General features: G+C 42.2%; 1 protein-coding gene across 1 annotated transcript in view; it reads right to left on the bottom strand.

Moving 5' to 3' along the window:
- Positions 1 to 3,579, bottom strand: part of palm2akap2 (PALM2 and AKAP2 fusion) — a 146,811-nt gene extending 143,232 nt beyond the window's left edge. The window contains exon 1 of the mRNA XM_088320037.1: positions 3,412 to 3,579. Coding sequence (XP_088176163.1) covers positions 3,412 to 3,458 — 47 coding nt within the window. The 5' untranslated portion in view covers positions 3,459 to 3,579. The remainder of the gene's footprint in view (positions 1 to 3,411) is intronic.
- Positions 3,580 to 16,834: the final 13,255 nt, after the last annotated feature.

The raw sequence follows: 16,834 nt of genomic DNA, 5'->3' as shown, positions 1-16,834 counted from the left end.
TATATTTCCAAAGGTAAGGGTGGGAAAAATATATATCCACTATTGTCGGCCGCGTCCACAAACACGTCTCACCTTTACTCCACTTCCCGTCAGCCCGTGTTTGCCCCGCCCCTTCTTTCTCATTTGCTCGTACAAAACATATCAGAATAAGTTTCTAAAATAAAATAAAATATACGGTTGCAAATACATATTAGAAGAAGAAGAATTTACTTTTATTGTCATTCTTTGTAACCATGCACACAGAACGAAATATCGATACACCTGACCAGTACAGTTAAACTGTACGGGTCGATGCAGCCGCAGCCAAACAGGGCGCAGCCATTTTAGTCATTAGGTGAGCAAACCCCCCAATTCCAACCCTTAATGCCGAGCGCCAAGCAGGGAGGCAATGAGTACCAATATTGTAAGTACTCATTGCTGGTATTATACATGGTTACACATATTTACAAAGAAAGACGGTACACCGAGAGAGTTTTCAAAGCTTTATTAATAATATTATAACTTTCATCCCAAACCGTGCCTGTGAAGGGTAGCAAAACGCTACTAGCAACACAGTAAACAGCTAATACCTTTAGTAAGCACGGTAAACGGCTGCCTTTTCCAGCAGCTTCCCTGTTATCTCTCACTTTTTGTGATTTATTGTTTTATTATCTGCTCCTATCTTCGGTGTTTTTCTTCCCGTTTTGACAACTACACTATGGATTACTTCTATCCTATGGACATGGGTTTTAGCGCACAAAAATGCGTTCATTCAAGGAATCAACTCCTTGCCCTGAAGAATTCTCGTGCCGGCGTGATGAAGGGGCCTATCGTGGAAGAAGAGCCGGAGTCAGCTAAGCGGCTAAGGGCGTTATAAGTCTTCGGTACCATCCGTAATCATAGTAAATGCGAACTCACGACCAAATAAGATCATCGAGTGCTGATGGAAAACATCGAAGCGCACAGGGAGCGCAGTTGCTGTGTTTTGCGGAAACGTGGCTCACGTTTAGCATTCCGGACGCTAACGTGTAGCCACCCGGAGCTATCCGGCTTCTGCGCCGCTATACAGAGACACGAAAGCCGGGGAGAATCGGAGAGGAGGCGGACTTGCTAACACGAGGTGGTGTATCCCTGGATTTTCACAAAGAAAAGATTTCCATCTGCCGCAGGGATGTCGAACTTTTGGACTAGCGTGACGTCATCCACTCCGCTACAAGCACCCCTAGGGCATCATGTTCATCTGTTAATAAACAACGGGGTAGACTGCTGGAAGTGTGAATTTCCCTACGGGGATGAATAAAGTATCTATCTATCTATCTATATCTATCTTCCTCCTTATGACTGATGTCATCAAAGTTGTCTTCCTTCAGTATGGGAAAGACACATTATAGTCCGGAATTTACGGTATGTTAAGTATTAATAAAGTATGCTACCACAATACATTACATTTTTGGCTACTAAACCAGATCCTAAACCAGGTACACAACACAATATGGGGAGTGAAAAATATGTCAATACAGTATTTTTAGTTTCAACTGAGGATTTATTAAGGAAGATAATTAAATTAGAGTAAACCCCTGGGATAAAGCAACAGTTTTAATTATACAATAAGAAAATATATGTTTTTTGGGTCATAAAATCATGACAATGCTGATATGCTCTTGGCTGAACTACCTCCTATAATGCCTTTCTCTTTCAGTTCAGAATCAAATGTGATTTTGAAAAAAAACAACATATGAGTCTGCAATGAAATATTGTACTTTTTGCACTGTATTCATCTATGGGCCCCAACTGGAGTGATGCTTATGGAAGCAACAAAAACATGATAACTATGGAAACACAGGACTAGGATCCAGCACATCACCGTCCTTCAGAGGGTGTCGACTGGCAGACAAACTGTTCATCAGAAAACCGGTATTAAATGACTGTGCTGCCAGCAAAAGCTGTCGGATCGTTGTTTCCCCTTTCCTGAGACTTACTGAACTTTGCCAGGCCTGAGGGTTTTTTAAAACTGGGTTTAGGTTACTCCTATTCTCCCCTCTGTTGATTCCCTTTGCCCCCAAAACACTCTTATAACTTATTCTATGTGTCTGTTCTTGGGTCAGCGTCACCAAAACACAAGACAAAGCTTGCGACCCGTGCCAAGTTGCATGGCTGTAACTAAATGACGATCTAGAGTATTATTATGAACTGGGAGGAGATTAAAGTAAAATTTTTAATACTCCATTGCTGTTTCCACCCCCCCCTGCATCCGCCCGCTACTCCACCTGACCAACTCAAGGCACGGCACACCAAAGGTAAATCAAATTTGATTTTTCCTTTATATGAGTATTCATTTATAATGCTATTTAATCACACACACCTATATTACCTATATGCAATACTCAATACATACTGTTTTTTTTTCCATTAAGCGACAGTAACACTACCTGACCTATCGTCATGTCTACCTTTCAGGCTTGGATTTAAATTTTAATGTGTTTATGACGAGGGAGTGACAATCCTTGCAAATGGGATATTTCAAATCAGTTTTATTTTTAATACTCCATTGCCGTTTCCACCCCCCTCTGCATCCGCCCGCTACCCCACCCGACCAACTGAAGACACGTCACACCAAATGTAAATCAAATTTCATTTTTCCTTTACATGCATATTCATTTATAATGCTATTTAATCACACTCCTATATTACCCATACTCAATCCATACTGCTTTTTTTTCATGAAGCGACTGTATCACTCCCTGAGCTATCGCCATGTCTACCTTTCAGGCTTAGATTTAATTTTTAATGTGTTTATTACAAGGGCATGTCAATCCTTGCAAGTGGGATATTTCAAATCAGTTTTATTTTTAATACTCCTTTACCACCCCCCTCTGCATCCGCCCGCTACTCCACCCGACCAACTGAAGACCCGTCACACCAAAGGTAAATCAAATTTCATTTTTCCTTTACATGCATATTCATTTATAATGTTATTTAATCACACACACCTATATTACCCATAAGTAACACTCAATACGCACTGTTTGTTTTTCATAAAGGCTGAAAACAATAAGAAACACGAGTAGAATCACTGTACGAAAGTGGCCTGCTGCTACGCTGACACGAGGACCGAGATTGCAGCCTGCACGCTTTCTTGCAAATGCTGAACATGCAACATTCCGCACCACCCCTCCCACTCCCCCTCTGCACCGCATTCTCATTTTAAAATCCAAAGACTCCCCCAAATGTCTCACAAACACATATATAAGCCGCCGCCGGGTTCACTTTACCAATGGCTGACTCTTCTGCAGGCAAAGAAGGGGGAAGCGAGGGAAACCAGGGGAGGAGTGTCCCTTCTCCAGTCATGACTGAGCATCCTCCCCATGACGGGGCTCCCGTTCCCATGACAACCCCTGTCAGGAAGATGGAGACCGTGAAAACTGGACTCACCTTGCGGTGGCCGTGCCGTTCCTCTGCAGGGACGCGTCCGACATCATGGCTGCAGCACCTTCTGCTCTTCTTCTCTCCCCAAAAAAAACCTCACACTTTCTTCTTCTTCTGTCCGTTTCCTCCCTATCCTCCTTCCTTTTTTTTCATCACACTATCCTCCGGCTCCTGCATCGCACTGCTCCGGAAGGGATGGAATGGAGAGTGCATGTGTGTGTCTGAGAAAGAGAGAGGGGGGGGGCATTGCAGGGTCATTTGTGTGTCACAACATGAAGGATATGAGAAAATTCCAGAGTCAAGTCAAATGTATTTATGACGCCCTTAATCACAAAAATGTCTCAAAGGACTGCACAGGATTACAATGACACAATGACCTGACCTTAAACCAACATGCGGGCAAGGAAAAACTCAAAACCTCAGCGTGAGGAAAAAGAGAAACCTTGAGAAGGGACCTCACAAGTGGTATCCCCCTTTCAGGATGACCAGAGTGAATTACCGCATTTTTTTCAAAAGCTGACCATGCGCCTTATAATACAGTGCGCCTGATATATGGATCAATATTAAGTCGCAAAGTCTTGTGTCAATCATCATTTGAATCAGTCACTATTGGCTAAAGTCATTCGGGGGTAAAGGAGGCGGATCCTTTTCATCATTTACAGGCTCGCATAGGATAAAGCGGGGCAAAACAAAGCCTGCAATTGGCCGAAAAACAAATGCGAATCGCACGTTGGGTTGCACTACGGCATAGAGAAAACATTTTTTACTATTCTGTATTTGTAAATATTTGACTCTCCTGGATTTACTACACTCACGGTTGTAAGAAGACCATGGTTACGTATCATTATTGAACGTGATGGCTGCAAGAGAACTTAGGCGAGTTATGCGGCTTTATATTTTCCTGGTATCTTGTTTTAGAACGATCTTGATGTTGCTGTGATGAGTTGAGTGAATTCAACTCAATTGTCATATGCACAGTAAAGTTGCGAGCGAAAAAGAAAATAGAAACTGAGGAATGGTTGGCATTTTTTGAATCCCAAGACTTTAACCTTCCGAATGATGGAACGATGCATTTGAGTGACATCGTACGGACACCGCATCCGCACGTGTCTACGACACGTATTTGCGTCTTTGCAAGCTTTGGGAATGTTAAGGGGGTAAGAAGTTGGACTGAACTATCTGACTGTTTTGTCGACGTTCCCATTAAAGCTCCTTATAATCCGGTGCGCCTTGTGTATGGAAACTATAGGACCAAAAACTATTTTTTGGGGGTGCGCCCTATAACCCGGTGCGCCTTATAGTGCGGAAAATACAGTACATTTAGCATTACAGTACACAAACATAGTCAACACTAGGTATCATGTTGAAAATTTGTCCGGAAAGTGCATGACAGCAAACTAGTTTAGAGCCCGTAAACTAATTCAGAAAGTTTATGACCGCCACAAAGCAGCTTCCCATCTCTGCCAGCTGGTCCATGCAGGCGTTCACATGCTTCAGGTCAAAACGCTGGTCCGCTGACTCATCTAATTACTAAATTTTGTGCAGGCTTGGGGAGTAATGGAAAACATGGCACGGCAAAAATGATGTTGGCAAGCTGTTTGGATTTATTTTCATTTTGTTTCTGTCGAAATTTATGATCAAAGAGGTCAAAGCCAGGAGAGAAAGCTTACCACGTGTTGTGAGTCATCATTTTATTCATATTTAGTTTCTTTTGTCTTTTATCAGCATATTTAGTATTGGAGTAATCCAAAAGGAATTAAAAGTAATCCAGTTAAAGTAACCCTACCCAACCCTGGTCACAACATGCCGGAAGTGACAAAATTACTGATATTCATTCTGATACCAATAACATACATTTAACTACAGGTGCATTTAGAGCGGGAAAAAAATTTTCAGGGGCATTTATCTATCACATAAAATAAGTGAGAACATTATTATGGATGCAAAATAATACTTTCTATCGATACCAATAACCGATACCTTCAACTGCATGTATATTTAGAGCTGGAAACAATTTCAGTGTCAGACAGATGTTAGACCCAAACGCGTAACGTTTCACAACAAACTTTATTGCTGTGAAGTCAGGTATGGGAAAGCAAGCGCCAGCAATCCGGCGATCGCTGGGCAGGAAGATCAGGGAGCTCACGGGATCTGAGCGTGGTCAAAGGCGGGAACGAGTTGAGTAGCTGGGACGGGCGATCAGAGCGTGGTCGGTGGGCAAACACGGGTCGAGTAGCCGAGGCGGGATATCGTGGTCGGAGGAAGGAAAAAGTCAGGGAGCCGGAGACGACCGGGAAGTCAGAGGCAGACGAGCAGGATACAGATAAGGACGGGACAGACGGGAGCCAGAGTTATAGTGCTTGCCTTGCATGGGCGGAGGTTTGCTGACGGACTGACAAGGAGTGAATGGAAGTGTTGGTTTGGACAATAGGAGTTACCGATCAGGTAACGAGCTGCAGATGGTGCCAAACGAGCGGGCACAGGTGAGGGCAATGGGCATTCATGACGTGCATTTTTGTGTCACAACATGCATAATGTGAGAAAATGACTGAGGATGGACGATAACTTTATTCTTATCGATACCTAGAACCAATACTTCATGTATTTTAGAGGGGAAAACATGAAAACACACACAAAATCCATTTTGTTTCCGATTAAAATGATCTTGTACAGCACATGTGTCAAAGAGGCGGCCCGCGGGCCGGATCAGGCCCGCTAAGGGATTGAATCTGGCCCGCGAGACAACACTCAGAGAAGCGCAAGAGAAAAACAAGCTGCAGGTTGAAATATGTCCACTTGATGTTGCCAAAGCCATGTGCCTCGAACAAAGACATTGTACTTCTACTTTCTTTTCCACCTTGTTTCCCACACCCTGTCTCTGTCTCTTTCACTATCTATGTCTCTGTTTTTCTCTTCCTTTATTGCTCTTTGTCTCTTTCTCTCTCTGTGTCTTTTTAACTTCTTTTGCTCTAACTTCCTTTTTTCCTTTTTCTCTTTCTCTCTTCATACCCTTCACGCATTTTCTCTTTTCTCTCCTTCTTTCTTTCTATTTCTCTTTGGATTTCTTTCTTCCTCTCCCTTTCTTTTTCCCCTCTCTCACTACTTTTTATCTCTTGTTTCTCACGCTCCCTCCCTCTTTCTTTGTCCTGCCCCGTCTCCTTTCCCCTCTCTCTTTCTCTTATTTCTTTATCTTTCTTTTTCTTTCTCTTTAATCTACTAGTCCGGCCCCTGACAGACCGTTTGTTCTATCGTGTGGCCTAACTTCCTTTTTTTCCTTTTCTCTCTTTTCTCTCTTCCTACCCTTTGCGCTTTCTTTTCTCTTTTCTTTCCTTCTGTCTTTCTATTTCTTTTTGGATTTCTTTCTTCCTCTCCCTTTCTTTTCCCCCTCTCTCACGACTTTTTATCTTTTGTTTAACACGCTCTCTCCCTCTCTCCCTTTTTTCTTTCTTTGGCCCGCCCTCTTTCCTTTTCCCTCCCTCTTTCTCTTATTTCTTTATCTCTTTAATCTACTCGTCCGGCCCCCGACAGAATGTTTGTTCTATCGTGTGGCCCCCGAGTTGAAATGAGTTTGACACCCCTGTCGTACAGCTCTAATAAACATGTCTCCAAAAAGTACCGTTGGACAAGCGAAGGTGGATCACATGGTGGTGCCCCATGGGCCCCAGGTAGGCCCCGAAGAGCATCCGAGTGGCCTGCGAAATTGACTCACCTGTCATGGGTCATTGTGATTTTCTAGGAAATGTGATTTATAATTGACATGTTTCAGGGGCGGTCTGAGCTTAATTTAACTCTACTTATAATAATTAAAAACTGTTATAGCATAAAAACAACATAGTATAGGTTAATTGTTTAATGTATACTACGCTTTATACAGATGTGAAATAATTAATAATAATAAGTATATTGCATCCCTTTAAAGTAGTGCTTTGACTTTTTTGGTTGGCGACAAATAAAATACTCTTATGTTAGAGTATCATATAACTTGCTAAATATATATTTTTCCAATGGGAAAGTGTTTATATAATAAGGGGAGTTGGTTTCAAAATAAATCCATTTAAAAAATAAAATAAGCACAAACTATTTTTGTGTAAAATTTTGGGGATAAATAAACCTTCTTAAAAAATGCAAATGTATTATTTAGTTTTGATAAATCCTCAAATTTATTTAAATACTAAAATATATTTGTTTTAGTAGCACGGCAGCGCAGTGGTTAGCGCACGTGCGGCACAGTTCTAAGGTCTTGGGAACCTCCTGCGTGGGTTCAAATCCAGCTACCGGACTTCCTGTGCGGAGTTTGTATGTTCTCCCCGTGCTTGCGTGGGTTTCCCTCGGGCACTCCGGTTTCCTCCCACATTCCAAAGACATGCATTTCAGGTGGATTGGCCGGTCCAAATTGTCCCTAGGTGTGAATGAGCAAGCGAGTTGTCTGTCCCCGTGTGCCCTGCGATTGGCTGGCAAGCAGTTCAGGGTGTCCCCTGCCCACTGCCCGATGATTGCTGGGATTGGCTCCAGCACCCCCGCGACCCTACTGAGGATGAGCGGTGCAGCTAATGAGATGAGATTTATATTAGTCCTTCAAATGGGTTGGTGGCTCTTTTCAAGAAATGTGCATTCTGCCCCCTGGTGGATGATTGCACAGTGGTTATTTCTCCTCTTATTAAATATAAAATGCTCAATTTATTAAACATGTCTACAAGTGTTAATATCTTCAAAAAGTTTTACTAACAATGTAGGGAGGAGTGCACAATCCACCCTCAATTGTTTTCATTTTTTGGTAGAACCCCAGTCGTATGATTCAGATGAGAATAATATTGATAATTCATTTCAAAAACACCTTTATTTCCAAGCTTAGTACTACAGCGTAATACATGTTCCAAACTGCAGCACTAACAGCAACGCACCGACAGAGGGCGCTACAGTTCAAATTTTAAACTCATTCGAAATCAAGGTTGTTGTTTTTTTGCTTTCATTATCTCGTTTTTTTCTTATCTAGATATATTTAAAATATGTAATTTATATATTACGTCAGTATTTTCAGCACTTCTCTCGTGTTTCCATTTGTTTAAAGACGTGTTTGACGTACTTGGAACTACTGGTTGAATATTTTCAATTAATTTGAAGAAATCAATAAAACTAAAATGTAGGGAATATTTTTACAATTGAAAACATGTTTTGTTGTAGTTAGATTTGAAAACTGTTGTATGACTATTTTTAAATTTCTTGTCCACAAGGGCTTGCATTTTTTTTTTAAACTTCATACTTTCTTCGTTTGAATAAAACCACTGTTGATTCAAATAATAAGCAGAAAAACGAATATCTCATAAACGTGATTTTAAGGATATACATTTGAAATTATATTACACAACATGAAGAAGTGGATATGTTTGGCCGCCATCTTATTAAAACCAATGTTCCCTGTAAGCATTCACACAAAGTCAGTGAGCAATGATTGAAACAACAGTGAGCGACCGTAATCCCAAGTGTGGCAAGATAATTAATGATCAAACATGTCCAAAACTTGACATCAAGTTACATTTTGCTGAGTTTCCGGCAATGCAAAATTATTTTTCTCTTTTGAATGAATTGACTCATGTACTATTGCAAAGGTTGGACGGCCTACAAACGTAGTTCTTACAATTCTTTCACAAGATATCCATTTCTTTTTATTTCCTGATATATTTTGTCGCATAATATTCACATTTTTGGGGGCTTATTGAGTCGGTTGTAAGATACAGAACTGTATTTAATCACATTTTTTAGTGGAAGTACAATGTCGGGAACAAGATTCACTTGATATAATTGAAACACAAACTTTTTCTACCTTTTTTTTAAATTCCTTTAAAAAAAATCTGATTGTGTTTATTTTTTCCGAGCTGTTACTTTTTTCTTTTTGTTCTCTATTTACTTTTTTTCCTACATTTCTTTCTTTTCTTTTTCTCTGGCTTTTTTTCAAATTTTTTCCTTCCTTTCTTCTCTTCCCTTTGTTTGTTTTTTTCTCAGCTTTTCACTACTTTTTCATTTTGGTATTTTTTTCTTTTTTGTTCTATTCCCCCCTTTAAGTCATTTTGTGCACTATTTTACAAAATATTTGGTCATGTTGGGATTAAAGAAGCAAAAAAAACCCGAAGAGCCGTTTAGGACCCGAAAGAGCCGATTCCTTTTAGTGAGCCGAGCCAAAGAAGCCGGTTCCCCAACAAAAGCTACTAATCTTACTCAACTTCGTTCTCCTTCGACTCGACTTCAAAATACGGCATTTAGGACACAACGTCAGGGGAACCCGTGTATCTTTACCTTCATGCACTGTAACTTTGACTTAAGTCGCTTCTTAATTAGTAATTTTGAGCCCTGATTTTTGTGCGCTGAGAATGTGCGAGCAGTGCGCAATTGCGCATGCGCGCAGCTTAGAGGGAACACTGATTACAACGGAAGCCAAATTGACCATTCCTCAAAGCTAGTTTGTCCCAGTGGTGCTCTTAGCATTTAGGCATCTTCCTTCTCTAGCTACTTATGTTAACCACTTGGACGGAAGCTATGGCTCAAAGCTAGCCTCTATCGATTTTAGCTGCTTCGCTTAAATAAAGCTTTATTTGATCTTGCGTTTTTTTCCCCCCGGTTTCCTTTTATAGTCACTCAATTTTGTCTTAATTTTCCTCATGTTGGGGTTTTTGAGTTTTTCCTTGCCCTCATGTTGGTTCCAGATCAGGGGATGGTGTCATAATAGTCTGAAAAATAGTCTGTGTAATAACCTGTGCAGCCCTTTGAGACTCTTTGTGATTAAGGGCTATACAAATAAAAATGACTTGACTTGGTTGCAAACTATGGCTCACAGCTAGCCGCTGTTGTTATCATTACATGCTACAGTTTCATCCTTCAGTGTCACGAGCTTTCTACACCTAGCAGCGAACGTCGCAGAGTCCTGTGATTCAGGCACTTGTTTCTACTGTTTCCTTCTCTAGCCACCCAGGGTGAGCTCCATGATTCAGGGTCCCGACGTTTGACAAATTCAATCTTTTACTAGTGTTTTTTGTAGCTTCTGCCACGTTGCTAAAGCCTACCGCTTACACCAGCTCTGACCAACTCAAGCTATTGGCTCATTGAAGCCGCTCCGGGTGCATCCATGTTTTTTGGTAGCTTGTAGGGATTAACAGCAGTTTTCCGGACTTAGCCAAGTAGAATCCTTCGGGCTTTTGTAGTCAGTCTTCTTCCAATGCATACATTTGAGCTAGATTCTAGGCTCCACTGACCTCTAGTGGGGAATTATTACAGTCACTTTAAGGCCTCTAACAATAACATTTTATGACTTGTACGATAAACAGAGCCACAAAAGTGGAGCGTTGCCTTTCGAGCATGTATAAAGCAGAGTAGCTGTGGGCCCCGACTTCACGCAAGCAAATATGTGGCGATTAAAAATTCAGCAAGTTGCCCGGCAGAGAAAAAAGCGTGATGACTTTCCTCTTATCAGTGCAAAGTCGTTGAAACAAATGAAATATTGAACAACTTTTTGTTCGGCGCATGAAAACCTCAGCAATTTGTTTTACATATTTAAAACCTTTTTATGATCATGTTGAGTCAATGCTTTTAAGGGTGTCGCTTTTAAAAATGCACAATTTTTGCTCGTCAAAGTAGAGAAAGCACTTGGTGCTAATGCTAACGCTAATGTACCAATTATCATTAGAATTTTGCCCGACTGTCGGCTTTTACTGTTTTAAGGACTGTAACATACTTGGTGTCATGATTACGGATATGCTTTACCTGTGCCCCAGACTCTGATTGGCTCTCTGTCACTATTTAAATCCTCGTCTGTTACCTGTGGTCAGTCCGTCCGCGAACCTCAGTTTACTCTAGGCAAGCTTTGACCCGTACTCACTCCTGTTTTGGCTCCCGTCTGTTCCCCGGCTTCGACCCGTTTTTCGATCTTGACCACATCTACTCTCCTCTCCCGACTTTCGACTCGTGGCTGATCCCGACCACGTTTTTTTTTGCTCTCCTGTTATTTCCGCTCCCGACACCGCCATCGCTCGCCACGGAAGTGCCACGTTCGCGTTCAGACCACGTTATAGAGGCTATTTTTTAATTTTATATCTTTATTTTATTATTTTATTTTTCAACACAAGGATACTGCTGGAAGTGTGAATCACCGGATCGTGGGTGCAATCCTTTCCCTTCTTCCCAGTAAAACTGAGAGAAACGTACGCAAGTGGGTCCTGTCTCTGTTCTGGTCTTGACAATTGGCCAGAAATTTTAAAGTGTGCCTCATCATTTTTTCTGCCTTATGCACCGAAATATAAGTTGGATATAATTGGAGATGCACAATTAAAATGTCATACTACTGCATATGAAAACTGTTCTACCTTTGAGAAACAGAGTGGTCTTCCCGTGCCCTATAATGGGTAAAATTGCTTGTGGCTAAAAGGGAACAAGAGAAGCGCATGACTTTGAACTTTCGAACGTTCATTGCAAATGTTCTTTTGTTGATGCATTGGACAAGAATTGTAATTATGAAACCTATTTTGAATATTGTACATATATACCGGAGTCATTTCCCCTAGTAGGAGGTGGCTAGTCAATGAAATGAAATGAAATGGATCTGCATTTTATACAGCGCTTTTCAAGTCAATGACTTCCCAAAGCGCTTTTCAATGTGCGCCACATTTCCCAATAGCGGCCTTGCAGCCATGTAAGGCGCTAACCTGCTTATTGGGGGTATTAGGGGTTCAGTGTCTTACCCAAGGACACTTCGACATGTAACACGGACGAGCCGGGGTTCGAACTGGGATCCCTTGATCCCAAGACAGGCGCTCTACCTCCTGAGCCACTGTCGCCCCAGTCAAGAACACATTCAGATTTTGGACTCATTTTGACCAGATCGGTGTCCTTGGGGGTAGGGCGCCCGCCCCTAGACTGGGAGGTTGCTGGTTCAAGCCTTGGCCGAGTACCTAAGACTTATAACATTGGTACTCATTGCCTCCCTGCTTGGCGCTCGGCATTAGGGGTTGGAATCGGGGGGTTTGGTCACCTACAGTGGAACCTCGGTTTTCGAACGCCTCTCAGTTGGGACAAATCGGTGTTCGACCAAAAATTTCGAGAAATTCTTGCTTCGCTGTTCGGTCAAAATATCGGAGTTCGAACGCCGGTACGCTAGGGTGCGATGCTGAGCGGCGTACGGGTGTTTTAGAAGGTCGGTGCAAGCAGGACAGGTGAAAAATGACAAGTTGTTCGTAAAACTATTGCCTTTAAGAAAGACATAATGGCTAAATATGAAAGAGGTGTACGAATTTCCGATCTTGCTAGTGAACACAGCATGGCTAAATCTAATATCAGTACGATAGTAAAGAATAAGGAGGCTGTGAAATCGAATGATGCGGCTAAGAAAGTTAGCGCTATAAGCAAGCAACTGCCGCAAGTTTTGGAAGAGGTTGAAAAACTTTTTTTTTTTCTCCCCACCGTCCACCACAAAGGTAAAAAATCCTATTCATAATCCTTTTTTTTATTTTTACACGTTCATGTTAGCGTAATCTTTCGTACGGAAGATTACGCTAACGCGAACGTACGATTAGCCTGGGTTAGCTTCATGTTTACGTTCATGGTAAACATTCAGGGTGTTGGAACGGATTAAAACGATTTTTCATTACTTTTAATGGGGAAAAACGATTTTGGTGATTGAACAAATCGGTTTTCGAACGGGGTTCTGGATCGGATTATGGTCGAGAACCGAGGTTCCACTGTAATGACTCCCAACACATCAGTTGGGTTGAGCAAGGGGGCTGGGAATCCCCTCCTCTGTATCAATCTCCCAGAAAGAGTCAAAAATATTTTGAATGAAAAGGTTATTTTGGTGATGTTTTATACAAAATTCTATACTTTGAATTGGTGGTAAATGATACAGCATATGGTAACTGTTCCGCATTTGAGAAACACAGGGTGCTTTCTGAATTTCCTTTCGTGGTTAATAGGTTAGGGCAGCACGGCGGCCCAGTGGTTAGCGCGCGTGCAGCACAGTTCTAAGGTCTTGAGAACCTCCTGTGTGGGTTCAAATCCAGCTACCGGACTTCCTGTGCGGAGTTTGTATGTTCTCCCCGTGCTTGCGTGGGTTTTCTCCGGGCACTCCGGTTTCCTCCCACATTCCAAAGACATGCATTTCAGGTGAATTGGCCGGTCCAAATTGTCCTTAGGTGTGTCTGAGCGAGTGAGTTGTCTGTCCCTGTGTGCCCTGCGACTGGCTGGCAACCAGTTCAGGGTGTCCCCTGCCCACTGCCCGATGATTGCTGGGATGGGCTCCAGCACCCCCGCGACCCTACTGAGGATAAGCGGTGCAGCTAATGAGATGAGATGAGGTTAATTATTTTGTTGCTAAATAATGTTAGTGGTGAAATCAGATGTCATGATGTTAATTTATGAAATAAAATATTCTAATTTAAATGTATTTATTTTCATGGAACCCTACTGTGATTTTAATTCGATTTTCCTTTTGGTCCAGTGCACCTTATATATTTTTACCGGTTTGTCTAATAATCTAGTGGACCCGAAAGTGCAAAAAATACAGTATTTTCTGTTTCCGTGCAATCGCTTCTAGGAATAAATGAGAAAGGATGCTTACAAGAATATTCCAATGAGGTGGGCATACATTTGGCAGCCAAGGAATTCCCGATAAGGAAAATCTGAACAGGCCCTCAGAAATCCCGAGCTGTGTAGGAGGAGGGGGGGGGTCCTATGTATTTTAACTCACGCGGCTAAAATGTGAATAAATGTTTCTTTGCAATAAAATGGAAATCAATGACGGCGCACGTATCAGTCAAGGTGCTCGAGTGTGTAAAAGAAGGCCGAGGCCCTCGGGACAATCGTGGCCGCTTAGTGCTGCGTTGCCATGGCGACCAGGCGATGGGAAAGGCTCTGTCGGAATTTACATTAAACCGAGAGGCGGCGGAAAACAACGGGCTCTTCAGTTTTAAACACAAGAGTCATTGTAACACTCATTATTCACCGTTGCTCGTTTCCTTTTGATTAAAAAAACAAAAAGAAACAAAAAAACAATCGTAGTACATTAGGGGTGTCAAACAAATTTGCGCTCAGGGGACCCAAGGTAGGATTTTCATACTAATAAGGGCACAAATAGGAAATTGTCAGGAACAGGATCAGGACCCAAACGCGTGTCGTTCTCACACAAGCCTTTTATTTTATGGGAAATGGGGAGTCATTTGCGTAAGGCAGCGGTCTGGCGTGGAAAGACAGGAAGCCAGAGTTCGACGAGATTGATACCAATTGCCCGAGTTGATATCGGACAGATGGGGTCGATACCGGACAGGACGGGAGAGACAGGGTAGACTGGAGAAAATGATAAACAGGACAAAAATAGACGGAAACTAAACTGAAAACCGAAATTAAACAGGAAAAGATAAACGGGAAAAATACCGTACGGGAAATACCAAAAGGGACAGGACCGAGTCGAAACCCACGTCTTGCAGGGCAGAAGTTCGTTGATGGACTGACAAAGTAAGAGCGCAATGAGCTTGAAAATGCAGAAAGTCAATCTGTTAATGAGCCGAAGCTGGCGCCACACGGGCGGGGCCGATTGGGCGCCGTGGCAACTGTGATAGAAATGAATGGCAGAAAAAGAATGCCCTAGCTGGAGGGCTAGTGGTCTTTTTGGAAGCTGATATGATTAACCGATTCTCCTGGATTTACACTCACGGTTGTAAGAATACCTTAGGTACGTATCGTTATTGAACGTGATGGCTGCAAGAGAACTTAGGTGAGCTATGCGGCTTTATATTTTCCCGGAATCTTGTTTTAGAACGATCTTGATGTTTCTGTGATGAGTCTGTTTTTAAACTCAATTCAATTGAAAGTGTCTATTGTCATATGCACAGTAAAGAACCCCGTTTCCCCGCACGATCAAATTCTTACTTTGCTGTCCACACAGTTGCCAGCGAAAAATAAAATAGAAACAAAGAAATGTTTGTTTGGTGACATCGTACACACACTGTTTCCGTACATGTCTGAGACACGTATTTGCTTCTTTGCAAGCTTTGGGAATGTTAAGGGGGTAATAAGTTGGACTGAACCATCTGACTGTTTTGTCCGCGTTCCCATTGTAGCGCCTTATCATCCGGTGCGCCTTATGTATGGAAAATATAGGACCAAAAACTATTTTTTGGGGGTGCGCCCTATAACCCGGTGCGCCTTATAGTGCGGAAAATACGGTACACGTGTACAAGAATGACAATAAAGTATATCTGAATCTAATTAGCACTGAGCTAGCATCCAAATCGCACTTGTTAAGCTTTCAAATGAAGGCAGGGACTTCAAACTATCCTCCGTGAATGGCCCCCAACCCGGGAGTTTGAGACCCCCAGCTTACACCTTTTACTGGCGTGCATCCTTAAATGCCGAATTCTCAATAAAAATGATTTACGACGATTCTGTCGCCGGCGTGCGATCCTCGCAAGGATTCTCGGCAGAGTGCAGGAACATTACATTTGCATTGGCTGTGTTCGCTGACCTATAAAAGGGCGGAGGGACAAAACCGGAGAGCGAGCGAGCGAGAGAGACGGAAGCGCTTGTCGTTTTTTATTATTCATTTTCCGCCTCTTGTGAATCTACATGATTTATCGGGGAGGCCGTTTTATATGTGCTCGGACAAGGAAACTTTTTTTTTTTTTTTTAACGCTGGCAAATGGAAGTCCACGTGGAGCTTCTGTTTGCATTATTCTCTGGTTGACGTGTTGCAGCCTTGGGCAACCGGCTTCTCTCTCTCTTTCTCTATCTCTAATTTACTCATGTTGAGTCACGTTGCATCCATTAGCATTTAGCCCCGCGAGTGGCTAATGGAGATGAATGTCGCCGCTACCTTTTCCAGCTGATGTAATCACACAAATAGGCTGCCTTGCTCACCTTTATAAGTCCCATGCATGCACGAGTACTCACAGAGACACATTCAAATTTGGGCTTGTTCGTTTTAAAGGCGCAGTGTTTATGTAGTGGTTCAAATGTTAAGCAAAAACACATACTATGACGGAAAAAAAACATGTTTTACCTTCCACACCTGAGTCCTGTGAGTCAAGAATCTGGCTTTTTTTTCACTGTTTCCTTCTCTAGCCGCTCATGTTAGCCACTTGCCAGCAGACTATGGCTCGTCACTGGCAGCTATTGATAGAGTAGAATTGTCTTTAATGTCAGTTATTTCAACGTGGTATGCAACATTTGTATGCAATGAGGTTAGACATGGCACTTCAGGGGAAAGATGAAATAAATAATTTATAGACAAAATTACGATTAAAAAACTCTGCCCCGTATAACGCTGATTTGTCCTACAGAGTCATGCATTCAGGTGCTTTACCCCCAGTTTCCTTCTTTAGTCATTGATCTCAGCCACATGACTCTTGCCGCTATTTTTGTTAGCTGCTCTGTGATTCAGGCATTTTTTACTTTT

This window comes from Urocampus carinirostris, chromosome 16 (assembly GCF_059441175.1).
Source record: "Urocampus carinirostris isolate Australia breed hairy pipefish chromosome 16, RoL_Ucar_1.0, whole genome shotgun sequence".
In the NCBI taxonomy this organism is placed as follows: Eukaryota; Metazoa; Chordata; class Actinopteri; order Syngnathiformes; family Syngnathidae; genus Urocampus; species Urocampus carinirostris.
Note: the sequence above shows the minus strand (reverse complement) of the source record. Positions and strands in the feature narration are given on the sequence as shown.